Here is a 16,392-nt window from a genome sequence, read left to right on the forward strand (position 1 = left end):
CATTCTGCTCTGATCCGGTCTGGCTGATCCGGTCTGGCTGATCCATTCTGCTCTGCTCCACTCCATTCTGCTCTGCTCTGCTCTGCTCCACTCCATTCTGCTCTGCTCCACTCCGTTCTGCTCCACTCCGTTCTGCTCTGCTCTGCTCCGTTCTGCTCCGCTCCGTTCTGGCCGTGGAGGGGCCCGTGGGTTCCGCAGCAGCCGCCCAGGTGGCCCCAGCCCGGCCGGGGGTGCCAGCGCGGGGAGGGTCCCCGTGCCCGTGCCCGCGGGTGGCGCTCGGGGTGTCCCCAGGGCCCCTAGGCGCTTTGGAAGCCCCACACCTCCAGGAGCTGCACCTGGAAGTTCTCCCGGCAGAGCGGGGGGTTGTCGAAGGTCTCGCAGCGCTCCGTGTGTCCCCGCAGCAGGCTGGCGTCCAGGGACAGCGCTTGGCCTCCCCCTCCGCCTGCGAGGGCAGCGCGGGCTGGGCTCGGGCCGGCCCTGCCGGGCCGGGGCCACCCTCGCAGCGAGGGAAGGGCTGGGCAGGGCCGCTCCGGGCCCGGGCAGCGAACCCCGGCAGGCTCTGGGCTCTGGGGTCCCCCTGGGGCTCTCGGGAGCAGCTCCCGGGCTGGGGAAGGGGAGCTGCCCTCGCCTGCCCGGACTTTAACCCGATATCCCCAACCGGAGCTCCTGGGAGCTGATAGGGATCCCCCCTTATCGATAGGGATCCTCCTTTATTGATAGGGATCCCCCCTCACTGATAGGGATCCCCCCTTATCGATAGGGATCCTCCTTTATTGATGGGGATCCCCCTTTATCGATAGGGATCCTCCCTTACTGATAGGGATCCCCCTTTATCGATAGGGATCCCCCCCAAATGATAGGGATCCCCCCGTACTGATAAGGATCCTCCCCTTATCAATATCAATCCCCCCTTACTGACAGGGATCCCCCCTTATCGATAGGGATCCCCCCTTATCGATAGGGATCCCCCTTTATTGATAGGGATCCCCCTTTATCGATAGGGATCCTCCCTTACTGATAGGGATCCCCCTTTATTGATAGGGATCCCCCCTCACTGATAGGGATCCCCCCTTATCGATAGGGATCCCCCTTTATTGATAGGGATCCCCCCTTATCGATAGGGATCCCCCCTCACTGATAGGGATCCCCCCGTACTGATAAGGATCCTCCCCTTATCAATATCAATCCCCCCTTACTGACAGGGATCCTCCCTTATCGATAGGGATCCCCCCTTACCGATATTGACCCCCCTCACCGATACCGGCCCCCCCTCACCGATACCGGCCCCCCCTCACCGATACCGACCCCCCTTACCGATATCGATCCCCCCTTACCGATGACGATGCCGTCCCGGGAGCCGGCCATGAACATGGAGGCAGTTTTGGAGGGCAGCAGGAAGTGCCTGATGGCCAGGAACGGGGACAGGCGGCCTCTGCCCTGCGCCGAGGGCACGGCCAGGTGCTTGGGGCTGGGGCTGTCCCGGGAGGAGCCGGGCGGGGACTCGGGAGCGGGGGAAGGCGAGCGCTGCCGGGAGCGCGGCACGGCCTTGGCCAGCTCCGGCCTCTGGATGAGCACCCACTCGTACCTCTCTGCCTCGGGGCGCACCTGGGCACGGGACACACCTGCTGAGCCTGGGGGAAGGCGCTGCTGCTGCCCCGGCTCTGGGCCTGGCGCAGGGAAGGGACGGCGTGGCCTGGCAGGACAGCAGTGAGGGGACAGAGGCAGACACAAACCGTGACTCACAGTGAACACGAAGCACTCCCCGGTCCCAAAAAAGCCCGATGTGGCTCCGCTCTTCTTCCTTTCGGCCCAGTCCGAGGAGAGAAAGGCCCCACACACCTGGGAGAGAGCACGGGGAGCTCAGGGTGTGGATCAGCCTCACTCGTGGCCTCTCTCCCCTCGCCCTCTCCTCCTGGCTCCCCAGCACCCCGGCTGAGGTGTGTCCTGGTGGCCAAGGTGCAGTTTGTTCTGCCCTGGCAGCTGGGACGGACCCGGGCCAGGGCAGGACAGGGAGCACAGCCCGTGGGTGCTCCAGCAGTGCCAGGGGGGTCACCCAGCCCTGGGTCCCCTTGCCCAGCCCTGCCTGGCAACGCTCACCTCCCCCTCGGTGGTTTTGATGAGCAGCACCGTGGGTTCGTAGCCTTCACAGCACGTGTAGAACCTGCAGGCATGGACAAGGCTGGGCTGGGGAGCTGGAGCCCTGGGCAGGGTGTGCTGGCTGTCCCTGGCCACTCACAGTGTGCTGGCACAGGGTGGCACAGGGGACATCCCTGCCTGGCACAGCCACAGGGCTCCCTGTGCCCCGGGCGGTGCCCAGGTGCCGGTGCCCATCTGGGCCAGGCTCTGCCCTCTGCCCTCAGCCACCCTCAGGACCCCGAGCTGAGCCCAGGAGGGTCCCCAGCAGCCCCAGGGGTGCCCAGGTCACTTGTGCTGCTCCTCCCTCCAGCACCAAGCCCTGCCCAGGTTCCCCCGTGCCCCGGCCCCGGGGCAGGTGAGGCTTCACCTCTGCAGGCTGCAGCCGTCCTGGCAGGTGGAGAAGAGCAGCAGCGGGGGGAAGAGCGAGAAGCGCTCGGGGAGCCAGGACCAGACGAGGCGCATCTCCTGTGCCGTGACCGTGCTGGAGCTGAACTTCTGCATGTCCACGGCCAGGTGGAAGGACGGCCTGGGGGGGACGGACACCAGGACGGGCTGGGGCCCTGTGCTTTATGGGGCACAGCCCCTGCAGCAGGTTCTGCCCTGCCCTGAGCACCGTGAGCTCCCTGCCAACACCCCCAGCTCTGCTGGGCTGTGTCCCCTGAGAGGGTCCCTGACTCTGGCTGTGCCGTGTCCCCTGACAGGGTCCCTGACTCTGGCTGTGCCGTGTCCCCTGACAGGGTCCCCAGCTCTGGCCGTGCCATGTCCCCTGACAGGGTCCCTGACTCTGGCTGTGCCGTGTCCCCTGACAGGGTCCCCAGCTCTGGCCGTGCCATGTCCCCTGACAGGGTCCCTGACTCTGGCTGTGCCGTGTCCCCTGACAGGGTCTCCAGCTCTGGCTGTGCCGTGTCCCCTGACAGGGTCCCCCAGGGGCTGCGAGGGCCCAGCACAGCCACAGCTGTGGGAGGTTCCTGCAGCTCCCCCAGAGTTCTCCACAGGAGCTCCCATTTTGCCGGCTCGGCCCCAGAGCTGGGAGCACAGAACCCTCCTCACCTCCTCTGCACCACGGTGATGCCCCTCTCCACCAAGGCCTTCCTGTTGGCCATGTGCAGCAGCCAGATCTCCTTGCGGGAGAAGAGGCGGATGCCGAAGGCTCTCTCCAGGAGTTTGTCCACGGTGACGTGCTGGGCGATGTTCCTGGCGAAAGCCTGCAGCTCGGCCTTGACGTCGGAGCCCTGCGGCCCGGCCGGGGCCGCCGAGAGCCTGAACTGCTTCAGCAGGGCCAGGGCGATGCGGTACAGGACCTTCTGGCCCTCCAGCAGGAACACGTCCAGCACGCGCACGGCGTAGGCCAAGGGCAGCCCAGGGAAGAGCCACGAGAGCCACTCCGAGTAGACCTCGAGCACGTTGTCGGCGGCGCCGGCGATGAGCTTGTGAGCCGCGGGGCAGTGCTTGCTGGCCAGGTCCCCGAAGGTCATGCAGGAGGCCTGGTGGGCCAGGAAGGACTGGTCGATGTAGGCGGCGTGGGGAGCGTTGCTGGCGATGAGGCGCGAGAGGCTCTCGAAGCACTGGGCCTCGTCCTCGCTGTAGTGCAGCAGCAGCGCCGCCAGCGCCGGCAGCAGCGGGCTGTGCGTGATGTCGGGGAACAGGGCGCCCACGCAGATGAGGATCTTCTTCAGGGCCGCGACGCCGTGCGGGCTGAGGCAGTAGGTGGGCACGGGGCAGCCCTCCAGGAACTCGGGCAGCGGGTGCGAGCTCACGCTGCGCTTCCCGAAGAGCCGGCCGGCCACGTCCCGGTACACGAGCGCGTCGGGGGTGACGAGGCGGCAGGAGACGCGCTGGATGAGGCGGGGGTAGAGCCGGGCCCGGCCCGCGTGGCTCCCGGCCCAGCAGCCTTCCCTCGCCAGCCGCTTCAGCTCCTTCGGGGGCCGGCCCAGCACGTCCCGCGGGATCCGCGCCGGCCCCTGCGCCTCCGGCATCTTGGCCCAGTCCACGAAGGGCCCGCAGCCCCGGCCCGGGGAGGTGTCGATGTCCCAGGTGTCGGCCTCGGACGTGACCACGATGGTGACCGGGGATGAGCCCAGCCCCTCTGCGGGACAAAGAGCTTTTATTGAGCGCCTCTCCCGGCCCCAGCAGCGGCGTTCCACCCCGGCTCAGGGCGCTCTGAAGTCTCACAGCCGCGTCCTGCGTTTCTTTGCTCTCCCCCGCGAAGGGAAGCGTTTCAGGCTTTGCCCTCTCCCGCTCCCATCAGCTCCGGGCCCCGGAGAAGCGTGGGGCCAGGTCCCAGCTGGGTGTCGGGGCTGCTTCTCACACCGTGAGGGGCTTTTCCCCGCTCCCAAAGCTCCCGGCCCCGATCAGGGGCTGCTTCTCACACCGTGAGGGGCTTTTCCCACCTCCCAAAGCTCCCGGCCCCGATCAGGGCTCGGGCAGCCCCCGCCCGGCGCTGGGCAGAGCAGGCTCCGAGCTCCGCCTGGACAGACGGACGGGAGCGGCATTTCCCCGGGGCTCGGGAGAGCTGAGCCGAGCCCCGCCGGGGCTGGGAGCTGTCCCCGCGTGGGTGAGCTCTGCTGGGCGCTCATCGACGGCCGGGGACACCGCAATTAGCGCACTCATTAACCCTCGGGTGTTTGCACCGTGCCTGTGCTCGGCTGCTGGGGGTCAGGGATGGATTCGCACCGAGCCGAGGGGACACGGGGACAGCCCGTGGTGGCACATCGGGAGGCTCCCGGGCCGGGTCCGGCTCTGGCTCTCGCTCTCCAGCTCAGTTTGGCGCCTGCCCAAGGCCAGCGGGAGCAGCGAGTCGGGCTCAGCCTGGTTCAGGGCAGGAGCTGCTGGATCCGGAGCCGCTCGGGCCGGCTCCTGTCCCGGACACAGCCTGACCCCGGCACAGTCCCGGGGGCTCCTGGCCACAGAAACCAGGCCGAGACAACACCGGGGGGCGATCAGGGGCTGCTTGCAGCCCAAATTCACCCCAAATTCACCCCAAATTCCTCTCTCAGGGCGCTGCTCAGGTCCCGCTCTGTCCCGCACTCACCCCCCGGTCCCGGTCCCGGCACGGGCGGGTCCCGCTCGGTCCCGCACTCACCCCCCGGCCCCGGTCCCGCACTCACCCGGCCCCGGTCCCGGCACGGGCGGGTCCCGCTCGGCCCCGCACTCACCCGGGCCCGGTCCCGGCTCCTCGCCCGCCGCCGGCTCGGCCATGGGGAAGGCGGCGGCCGCGCCCCCGGGGCAGCGGGGCAGGCTGAGCCCCAGCTGCAGCATCTGCCAGCTCGGCCACCCCTGCCGGGTCCCCTCTGCCCCGCACCTGCCCGCGCTTTTAAGGTGCGGGCCGGCCCCGGCCCCGCCGTTTATTTGGGGTAAACACAGCGAGGGGTGGAGCGGCTCCGCGCCCGCATCGCCCCTTCCTGCCCCAATTCCGCGCCGGGCCCGGCCGGGGGCTGTAAACACCTCGTGGGCCGAGATAGCATCAAACAGCAACACGGGCAGTAAATGAAGCCTTGATTTTCCCGAGGATAACCTTCGTGCTCCCGCTCGGGCTGCGGCTGCTGCGGCCCGGCCCTGGGGCTCCGGTGTTCCCGGTGTGCCCCCGGGAAATGCTCGGGACCGATCGGTTCCAGCCTCAGAACGCGCTGCAGAGCTGCAGAATGAGCGCTGTGCTCACCGACAGAAGGGCTGGGCTGGAGGAAAAGCGGCCTCGAGCAGCTGGAGAGGCTCCCGGGACACCGCCCCGGTCCCACAGCGCTGCTCTCAGCTCGGGCTGCACTTAGCGGGCACTTTTATAGGCATCCTAACCTTTAAAGGATCTTTATTTGCCTTTAAAATCGGATTGTTTCTGCTGTGGTAAGAGCAGCTGCAGGGTGTCCTGGCCAGGTCCGGCTGCACCTGCAGCGCCTCCCTGAGCATCCCCTGGCCCCGCGGCACCTCCCGAGCACGGCTCCCTGCTCCTCCCCTTCCCCTCGCCCTTCCCGTGCTGTGCCCAGTCCCTCGGGAGCAGCTCGGCTGTCCCTTCGCCCCTTCCTCCCTTTGCCCCTGACGGGCGGGAAGCCCCGGCAGGGTCAGCGAAGGCTCCCGTCGGGCTGCGCCGGGTGCCGGGGGGCGAGGGGGTCTCGCAGCGGGAGTTGTCCTTATCCTCATCTCCCGATCCTCCCCAGAGCCTGCCCGGGCTCCCGACGGGCGGTTCTGCTCCACAGGCTGCTCCCAAAGGGGCAGGGCCGGCCCCAGCCCCGCTCCCGGGGGTCCCCACCCGCGCCCCGCGCTGCTCCCCGGGGCCGAGGGGCCGCTGGTTCCCTCTGCAGCCCCAGCCCTGCCCGGCTCCGGCAGCAGCGGCTCCTTCCCGCTGCCTCCCCGGACCCCGTGCGCCGCCCTTATCCTCGTCTGCCTTTGCCGGGACAGCGGCCGCCCCTCCTGCCAGCCCCCCAGCTCTGACACCTCCGGCAGCCGCTCCGGAGATGGAGATGGAAGTGAATTAGGGACAGGGCGAAAGGAAATGTCGCTTCATGCATTTTTAATGGCCAAATATGAAATATGTAGAGGCCGCGGGGCTCGGGCTGAGCAGCGCAGCCCAAGGCCATGAATGTTTGATGGCCGCGGCTGCGGGAGCGTCTCCGGAGAGCCGGGCCAGGGCCCAGAGCCCACCCCGTTATCAACATCGTTATCACCATTGCTGTCATTGTGCCCCGGGCAGGAAGGGGTTCAGCGGGGTTTGGGGCTGGGGATTTGGATGGGAGGGTCTCTGAAACCCCGAATAAGTGGGATTTGAGCAGTATTTTCTCTGCCTTTGGAGAGTTTGGAGGTGCAGATTAAATTCCTGCTTTCAGCATGGTGAAGTATCAGAATTGCACAGATACACCTCAACAACAGCAGACCAATAAAAAGGTTGCTGCTCAATGTGTCTGTATTTATAGAGGGCAAAGTTCTCTCCTGCCATCAGGGCCACCCTGAGGAGCCCAAAGCCCAGGGGAACGTGGGGCTGGTGCTGTTTGGAGCCTTTGTGGGGCTGGAACTCTCCGGGCTTGTGTTTTATGGAAACATTGCAGGGGTGGCTGACTTCTCCATAAAATCATTTGTCCCGTGCCCTGTGTTTTCCAGCTTCCTTTAATCCATTAACAGGTAAAGGGGAATATTTGGCAGCGTTTGATTCTACTCTAAACAAGGTTCCCACAAGGAGAGAGGTGTTTCCATAACAGAAATACCTGTTGAGAAACCCACGGCTGAGCAGTCGCGTGTCCTGTGCCTCCTGAGTGCTGAAATGCAGGGAAATGTCTTTGTACAGCACTGGCCTTTTAGGGAGAATGTAAACAGGGGTTTATTTTTGTAGTACTTTGCAATTAGAATGGCGGAAAAATTTCTTGCTTGTTGCTGAGCCAAAAATAGAGCACAAAATCTAAAATAGAACAAAAAAACCTGTAGGGTAAGATTAGAATCCAGCACTTGCCGTCAGTGAACTCTGCTCCATTGAGCTGATCTCAAAGCTTCCACTGGATTCTTTTTTTTTTCTTTTTTCTGAAATGGAAATGGAACTCTTTTGTTCTCCCCTGCAGCGGGAGCCAGCAGTGGGTCTGTGCTCAGTGACTTTCTGGGCCGTGTCCCCTTTGTGCTGTTCTGGGTCAGTTCAAGGCAGTGTTCTGCACGGTTTTGGGACTGGGGGGAGCCACACAGGCTCTGTGTCCATAACACACAAACCACGTTGGGCACAGCCTTGGAACAATTCTCTTTTTCCTTCCACGAGTTTAAAGCACCCAATGAGATAATTCCTGGAGAAGAGAGAGGATGAAAGAGATAATAAAACCCCAGCCTTGCTCCTCAGCTGGTGGCCAGCTATGGACAGCAAAGTGACTCTGCCATTTCCTCCTGCAGGGTGAATTCCCAGCCCTTCCCAGATGTGGATCTGGTTTCAGGGGTACAGGCAGAGAGACCTCGGGGCCTGGATCTTGTGCCAGGAAATCCAACTTTGCTCTCTTGCCTGAGCCTGGCTGGGAGTGGGTCTGTAGGGAAGGGGCTTGGAGAGAGCTTGGAAGGAATTTGGAGGGGTCTTGGGGGGATCTCAGAAGGTGCTTGGAGGGAGCTTGGGGGATCTCAGGAGGATCTTGGGGGGATCTCAGGAGGAGCTTGGAGGGAGCTTGGGGGGATCTCAGGAGGATCTTGTGGGGATCTTGGGGGGATCTCAGGAGGATCTTGGAGGGATCTTGGGGGGATCTCAGGAGGAGCTTGGAGGGATCTTGGGGGGATCTCAGGAGGATCTTGGAGGGAGCCTGGGGGGATCTCAGGAGGATCCTGGCAGGTCCTGGCAGGAGCTGGTGCCAGGCACGGAGCCCCAGGCTCTGCAGGGCTCAGCTGCCGTTCCCAGCTCGGGGTCCCCCTGCAGTGCTGGCAGATCCTGGCCCAGCTTTGGGAGCCTGGAGGTGGCAGAGCCCCCCTGGAATGTGCCTGGGGCTGACACTCGGCTTTGCCCTGCATTAGAACAATCAGCACCTGGGCTTTGATGGAGCTGAGTACTGACACTTGCCTGGCTGGTGCTGCTTTTCCAGATCTAATCCAGGCCTGATGTGACAGCCCATGGTGCCCAGGCCCTGCTCTTGCCAGCAGCCCTTCCTTTCATTAACCTTCCTGCACCACTGATCACATGTTTGCTGTCCAGGGCCTGGGGCTGGGAGCTTTGCCCTGGAATTAAGCTGCTTTGCTCTGCTCAGCACTCAGTGAGCTCCACATCCTGTGAAAGCTGCTCTGAAGCTGTTTCTGGGCTGCAGGGCTGGGCTTTAATGCTCCCAGGGCTGATCCCAAGTGACAACTGCTGCAGGACTCTCCCTGGCTGGGGACAGCATTCCTGCCCCTTCCAGCCCTAATTAAGGAGCCCCTGGAATTCCCAGGGCAAGGCTGGGCTGTTTGTGTGCCCCCCTCGAGCAGGGCCAGCTCCATTTCCTTCAGTGGGGATTTCCTGACAATTCCAGTCTCTTCTGGCCCCGTTCCTCCTCGGGAGGATCTGTGCAGGCTGTTGGAGCAGGGGCTGAGCAGGGCAGAATCCCCAGGGTGTCACTGCATTCCCAAGGCAGGAGGGGGAAAGCAGCCAGGAATGGGGACTCTCTGGGTGCCACTCACATTTGTAAGGAATCTTGCACAGAAAAAGGGAGAGGCATGGAAAGGAGACCCCGGTGTTTGACAGAAGGGTTAATGACCTGGAAATCTGAGTGTGGAATGTGTTTGGAGGGAGTGAAGAGGAAAATGAAATAAATGAAATGAAATGTGCCCAGGAGCAGCAGGCAGGCTCTGCTTTGGTGTTCAGGGTGATTAAGGGAGATGTTGTGATTTAAAACAAGTGGGGTTTAGTCACTTTTAGCCAAAAAGGGGTTTTTTTCCTATTTTTCTTTCAGAGAGGTTGCCTGGAGCCGGAGCGCCGTGCCCGCGCTGCCGCGGCCAGGCAGAGGAGCTGCGGGCTCTGCTCGGGCGATTCTCCAGCAGCGCTGCTCCATCCCACGGCCAGGAGATGTCCCCAGCTGCCCGGGATTGCTGCAGGAGCCTGGGCTGGGCTGGGCTGGGCTCGGAGCCTTCAGTGCCAGCAGGGCCCGGAGCCCCCAGTGCCCCCCCCAGTGTCCCCCCAGTGTCCCCCAATGTCCCCCCAGTGTCCCCCCCAGTGTCCCCCCAGTGTCCCCCCCAGTGTCCCCCAGTGCCCCCCCCAGTGTCCCCCCAGTGTCCCCCTCAGTGCCCCCCAGTGCCCCCCCCAGTGTCCCCCCAGTGTCCCCCCAGTGCCCCCCAGTGTCCCCCCAGTGCCCCCCCAGTGCCCCCCAGTGCCCCCCAGTGTCCCCCCAGTGCCCCCCCCAGTGTCCCCCCAGTGTCCCCCCAGTGCCCCCCAGTGCCCCCCCAGTGCCCCCCAGTGTCCCCCCAGTGCCTCCCCAGTGTCCCCCCAGTGCCCCCCCCGTGCCCCCCCAGTGCCCCCCAGTGTCCCCCCAGTGTCCCCCAGTGCCCCCTCAGTGCCCCCCCAGTGCCCCCCCGGTGCCCCCCCAGTGCCCCCCTGCCCCGGGCGTGGCCACAGAGGGGTGCCCAGCACAGGGGGGCACTGGGCAGATCAGAGCAGCTCCATAAGAACCCAGTTAAAATCACCAAAACAACGGCAGCGTTCTCGTTTAGGTCTGGGTGTAACTGAAATCATGGAGAACTTGAGAGATCCTAAAATCCCTCTCATTCCTTCTGTTTGTGGAAGTGCTTTGGGAAAGAGGAAGCAAAAGTTTTATGAAGTTAGCAAATCTGCCTCCTTAGATGTTTTTATGCCATAGATTTTGTTTTATGTATTTTACTCATTGTCTATAAAGCTATATCACATATAATCTATTTTATATTATTATATATTCCAATAACTCTGTATTTTTAGTATATTTTAGCATTGGTATTTGTTATATCAATTCTATAGAATTTCTTGGCAAACGGGGAAGCTCAGGCTGAGCCAGAGAGGGAGCTCTGGGCAGGGCAGTGTGCGGGTCCCTGAGCTCCAGCTGGGCTCTGGGACAGGGGCAGGGGCTGCCAGGGGCCTCAGAGACCCCCGGGGCAGCACAGGGCACAAGGGCCAAACCTGGGCAGAGGAAGAAGCAGAGAAGATGAATGAAGAAGAGAAGGGAACGAAAAAATTCCAAGTCCTGGACACAGTGGTCAGTCCCCCTGACACCAGTGATCAGTCCCCCTGATTCACAGGAATTGTCACAGTGCTGGGAGGAGCCCCTGGAGCTGTCACAGTGCTGGGAGGAGCCCCTGGAGCTGTCACAAAGGGTGCAGGTGCCCCTGGAGCTGTCACAAAGGGTGCAGGTGCCCCTGGAGCTGTCACAGTGCCTGGAGTAGCCCTGGAACTCTCACAATGGTTGCAGGAGCCACAGTGGCTCTCTCTGGGACTGAGTAGCCACGGGGCTTGTCCTGGTGCCCTGGAGCAGCCCCAGGGCCCTGTGAGCAGTGCACAGCAGCCCCCGGGCTGCCCCGAGGCCGGGCCAGCAGCAGCAGCAGCAGCAGGACCGGGACGTGCAGTGGCCGCAGGCATGGCCCACGAGGACCTGAGCTATTACCGGGGGCAGTACAAGGCCAGGCTCCTGTCCCTGCTCAGGTCAGGGCCTTCTCCAGCTCCCCCCTGCCTCCAAGGCTCCTTCCCTGCTGTGCCAAGCTCCCATCCCTCACCTGCTCCCATCCCTCACCTGCTCCCATCCCTCACTACTGCTCCCATCCCTCAGCTGCTCCTGTCCCTCAGCTGCTCCCACCCCTCACCTGCTCCCATCCCTCAGCTGCTCCTGTCCCTCAGCTGCTCCCACCCCTCAGCTGCTCCCACCCCTCACCTGCTCCCATCCCTCACCTTCTCCCATCCCTCACCTGCTCCCATCCCTCACCTTCTCCCATCCCTCAGCTGCTCCCATCCCTCACCTGCTCCTGTCCCTCACCTTCTCCCATCCCTCACCTGCTCCTGTCCCTCACCTTCTCCCATCCCTCACCTGCTCCCACCCCTCAGCTGCTCCTGTCCCTCAGCTGCTCCCATCCCTCAGCTGCTCCCATCCCTCACCTGCTCCCATCCCTCACCTGCTCCCATCCCTCAGCTGCTCCCACCCCTCACCTGCTCCCATCCCTCACCTGCTCCCATCCCTCACTGCTCCCATCCCTCACCTGCTCCTGTCCCTCAGCTGCTCCCATCCCTCACTGCTCTCATCCCTCACCTGCTCCCATCCCTCACTGCTCCCACCCCTCAGCTGCTCCCATCCCTCACCTGCTCCCATCCCTCACCTGCTCCCATCCCTCAGCTGCTCCCACCCCTCAGCTGCTCCCATCCCTCAGCTGCTCCCATCCCTGACTGCTCCCATCCCTGACTGCTCCCATCCCTCAGCTGCTCCCATCCCTGACTGCTCCCACCCCTCACCTGCTCCCATCCCTCAGCTGCTCCCATCCCTCAGCTGCTCCCATCCCTGACTGCTCCCACCCCTCACCTGCTCCCACCCCTCACCTGCTCCCACCCCTCACCTGCTCCCACCCCTCACCTGCTCCCATCCCTTGCCTGCTCCCATCCCTCAGCTGCTCCCATCCCTCACCTGCTCCCATCCCTCACCTGCTCCCACCCCTCACCTGCTCCCACCCCTCACCTGCTCCCACCCCTCACCTGCACCCATCCCTTGCCTGCTCCCATCCTTCAGCTGCTCCCATCCCTGACTGCTCCCATCCCTCACTGCTCCCACCCCTCACCTTCTCCCATCCCTCACCTTCTCCCATCCCTCACCTGCTCCCATCCCTCACCTGCTCCCATCCCTCACCTGCACTCATCCCTTGCCTGCTCCCATCCTTCAGCTGCTCCCATCCCTCACCTGCTCCTGCCCCTGCCCTGTCACCCCCGGAGCTGCCCCGGCTGTACTGGGGGGGTCCCTGCAGGTGGGGCTGGGGGTCCTGCCCGCCCCCAGGACGCAGCCCAGCTCTGGAGCACCCTGCCAGGATGCCCTGTGAGCTCGGGCCATGTGTGGCAGGGAGCTGCAGGCGGCAGAGGAGGACTCCACCAACTCCTTCATCTGCGTGCTGAAGAAGATGAAGGAGGTGCGGCAGATGGAGAAGGTTGTGGAGGAGACAGAGGAGGTGAGGAAGCTGGGGGGCTGCTGGGACGTGCCTGGGGGGCTGTGCAGGGTGGCAGGGGGTGGCTCTGGCTGTGGCAGCCGTGTCACCCCAGCTCTGGTGCTGCCAGGCCTTCACAGAGAGCATGGAGACCCTCGCTGAGCAGTGGAGGGACCTGCATGCCAGGAGGGCCCAGCTGAAAGCCCACGTGGTGACATCTGGGACCACCGTGAAGGTACACCTGGCACACCTGGCACACCTGGCACACCTGGAACACCTCATACACCTGGCACACCTGATACACTCATACACCTGGCACACCTGATACACCTCATACACCTGGCACACCTGGCACACCTGATACTCCTCATACACCTGGCACCCCTGATACACTCATACACCTGGCACACCTGGCACACCTCATACACCTGGCACACCTGGCACACCTCATACACCTGGCACACCTGATACACTCATACACCTGGCACACCTGGCACACCTCATACACCTGGCACCCCTGATACACCTCATATACTTGGCACACCTGGCACCCCTGGCACCCCTGGCACCCCCGATACACCTCATACACCTGGCACACCTGGCACACCTCATACACCTGGCACACCTGATACACCTCATACACCTGGCACACCTGGCACACCTGATACACCTCATACACCTGGCACACCTCATACACCTCATACTCCTGGTAACCCCTGGCACCCCTGGCATGTCTCATACACCTGGAACAAGATCCCGAGTGCTGGGATCTCCTCCCTGGAGGCTCTCCTGGCAGTGCCCTGAGTGACCCAGCTCCTCCTTCCCGTGCCTCCCTCCCCCTCTGGCTGTGGGTGCTGCTGCAAACCTCCCCAGGAGAATGAAAGGCTGAGAACCCAAGCTCTGAAGAAAGCCAAAGAAGAGAAAGAGGAGAATTTGAAAAAGGAGAGTGAGCTCTTGAGGGCTAGGAGGGAACTGGATGCCCTGAGAAAAAAGCACCAGAAACTCTCCAAAAAATTGCTGAAGTACTCCCCGTTCAAGAGGTACCTGGAGGATGTGGTGGAGAATTCACAGGTGAGCTTGGACGTGGCTGGGGAGGGTTTGAACCAGAGGGATGAGGCAAGGCCAGGGAAATCAACCCCTGAGCAAACCCAGAGACTCCAGGTGGGCTGGGAGGGGCTCCCTGGAAACCAAGGTGGGCCACAGGGAGCAGGGTCAGGAGAGGACAACCAGGATGGATGAAGGCAGGACAGGGTGTTCCTGACCCCAGGCAGGACAGGACAGGACAGGACAGGGTGTCCCTGACCTCAGGACAGGACAGGGCAGGACGGGACAGGGCAGGGTGTCCCTGACCCCAGAACAGGACAGGGCAGGGCAGGGTGTCCCTGACCCCAGGACAGGACAGGGCAGGGCAGGGTGTCCCTGACCCCAGGACAGGACAGGGCAGGGCAGGGCAGGGTGTCCCTGACCCCAGGACAGGGCAGGACAGGGCAGGGCAGGGCAGGGTGTCCCTGACCCCAGGACAGGACAGGACAGGGCAGGGCAGGGTGTCCCTGACCCCAGGACAGGGCAGGACGGGACAGGGCAGGGCAGGGTGTCCCTGACCCCAGGACAGGGCAGGGCAGGACAAGGCAGGGTGTCCCTGACCCCAGGCAGGGCAGGGCAGGGCAGGGCAGGGTGTCCCTGACCCCAGACAGGACAGGGCAGGGCAGGGCAGGGTGTCCCTGACCCCAGGACAGGGCAGGACAGGGCAGGGTGTCCCTGACCCCAGGCAGGGCAGGGCAGGACAGGGCAGGGTGTCCCTGACCCCAGGACAGGACAGGACAGGGCAGGGCAGGGCAGGGTGTCCCTGACCCCAGGCAGGGCAGGGCAGGACAGGGCAGGGTGTCCCTGACCCCAGGGCCTGTGCAGCAGTTCCGTGACATCGATGACATCATCAGCTACTACAAGGCCCTGCTGAGGACCCGCAAGGACCTGCTGCAGTCCCAGTGGTGGCACCGGCAGCTGATGGAGCAGAGCAAGGGCCTGCAGCAGCAGCTCAGGGCAGAGAAGGAGGCTGAGATGCTCCAGTGCAGGAACGACCTGGTGCAGCTCAAGGAATCCTTTGACCGGGCTCAGAGTGACATCCAGCAGTGGGTAAGGAGCTGAGGGGTGCCCGGGGGGGGGGGGGACTGGCTCCTCCTGCAGCCAGGGGCTCGTGGCAGGGCCAGCAGCAGTTTGAGGGGCAGGAGATGCCCCATCCCCAATCCCATCCTCAATCCTATCCCATGGATGTCATCCCCATCCCATCCCATTCCGTCCTGGAGCTGCAGGAGGAGCGAGAGCCCGGGTGGGGGCAGATTTGTCACCAAGGGAGGTGACAGTGGCAGCGCTGCAGGGCTGGCAGGGAGGGCACTGCAGGGTGGGCAGCGCAGCTGGGCTCTTCTCTGCTCCCAGCACGGCTGGGCTGCACCAGCCCCAGCCCACCAGGTCCTTCCCAGCCCACCAGGTCCTTCCCAGCCCACCAGGTCCTTGCCAGCCCGGATGAGGCTGAACTTGGGGTCCCAGCAGGGTCCCAGGGCTGAGGCAGCCCCGCTGGGATGTGTCCCGTGTCCCCAGGAGGATCGCTGGGCCCAGGTGCAGGACAGGCAAGCCAGGAAGGCCGTGGAGCTGAGGTCCCTCACCATGGCCATCCACGGCCTGTTCCACGCCGCCAGCGCGCGGCTGCAGCCACAGGGCAGGGTGGCAGCTGGGGACAGCCACCGGCAGCTGGACATGGTAACGTGGCACAGCCCCAGGGCCTCTGAGCCCCGGGGACAGCTCAGTCCTGGCCAGGACAGCAGCAGGAACGGCTCCCTCAGGGCGAGGGAGCCCCCAGGCCCAGCACAGGCTCCCTCCTCCCCTGGGGACCCTGGCTGGGAATAGTGGGGACAGCGGGCACACCTGTCCCTCGGAGCATGGGGAGCGGGGGCTGCAGGGGAGGGTCAGACCTGGACAGGGGGTGCAGGGTTTTGGGGTGCAGAGAGATGGGGTTCAGAGATATGGGGATGCAGGGATGCACGGCTTCGAGAGTGCAGGGATGTGGGGATATGGATCTACAGGGTTCAGGGGTGCAGGGATTCAGGGTCTGGGGGTGCAGGGATACAGGGACAGGGAGTGCAGGGATAGGGGGTGCAGGGTTTTGGGGTGCAGGGATATGTGGTGCAGGGATATGGGGGTGCAGGTTTTCAGGGTGCAGGGATGTGGGGATGCAGGGTTGTGGGGATGCAGGAGTGCAGGGAAATGGGGATGCAGGGGTTCAGGGTTTGTGGGTGCAGGGTTTTGGGAGTGCAGGGACGCAGGGATATGGGGATGCAGGGTTCGGGGGTGCAGGGGTTCAGGTGAAGGGTTTTTGGGGTGCAGGGAGGCAGGTCCAGCCATGGCCAGGGTTTGGTTCCATTCCCCCACAGAGGCACACTCTGGTGCTTTCATGTCCTGTCACTTAGCTCAGGGACAGCATATGCCCTGCAGGAGGGACAGGCTCCCCTCTGCCTCCTGCCCCCATTGCTGCCTGACCCTGCCCTGTCCCTGTCCCTGTCCCTGTCCCTGTCCCACCCCAGATCCGGCAGTTCATCCGCGACCTCCAGGACTTCACCGAGGACATGAAGGAGCGTGGCCGAGCTCTGTGAGAGCCTGCCCTGCCAGCGAGGCAGCAGCAGGGTGGGCAGGGAGAGGAGAGGACGAGAGAAC

General features: G+C 63.8%; 2 protein-coding genes across 2 annotated transcripts; one reads left to right on the forward strand and one right to left on the reverse strand.

Moving 5' to 3' along the window:
- Positions 1 to 209: 209 nt before the first annotated feature.
- On the reverse strand, positions 210 to 5,394 carry LOC118693808 (TBC1 domain family member 24-like). The gene is made up of 7 exons (XM_036394664.1): positions 5,292 to 5,394; positions 3,187 to 4,222; positions 2,504 to 2,662; positions 2,098 to 2,161; positions 1,744 to 1,839; positions 1,335 to 1,605; positions 210 to 442 (listed from the first exon to the last, which is right to left on the reverse strand). The coding sequence occupies exons 1-7, from the start codon at positions 5,392 to 5,394 to the stop codon at positions 297 to 299; spliced, it is 1,875 nt and encodes a 624-aa protein (XP_036250557.1). The 3' UTR covers positions 210 to 296.
- A 5,753-nt stretch (positions 5,395 to 11,147) lies between these two features.
- CCDC42 (coiled-coil domain containing 42) lies at positions 11,148 to 16,331 on the forward strand. The gene is made up of 7 exons (XM_036394829.1): positions 11,148 to 11,212; positions 12,606 to 12,711; positions 12,818 to 12,922; positions 13,561 to 13,758; positions 14,599 to 14,820; positions 15,283 to 15,441; positions 16,263 to 16,331. Exons 1-7 carry the CDS (start codon positions 11,148 to 11,150, stop codon positions 16,329 to 16,331), a joined length of 924 nt encoding a protein of 307 aa, XP_036250722.1.
- The last annotated feature ends 61 nt before the right edge of the window (positions 16,332 to 16,392 follow it).

Source organism: Molothrus ater, chromosome 19 (genome assembly GCF_012460135.2).
Source record: "Molothrus ater isolate BHLD 08-10-18 breed brown headed cowbird chromosome 19, BPBGC_Mater_1.1, whole genome shotgun sequence".
NCBI lineage: Eukaryota > Metazoa > Chordata > Aves > Passeriformes > Icteridae > Molothrus > Molothrus ater.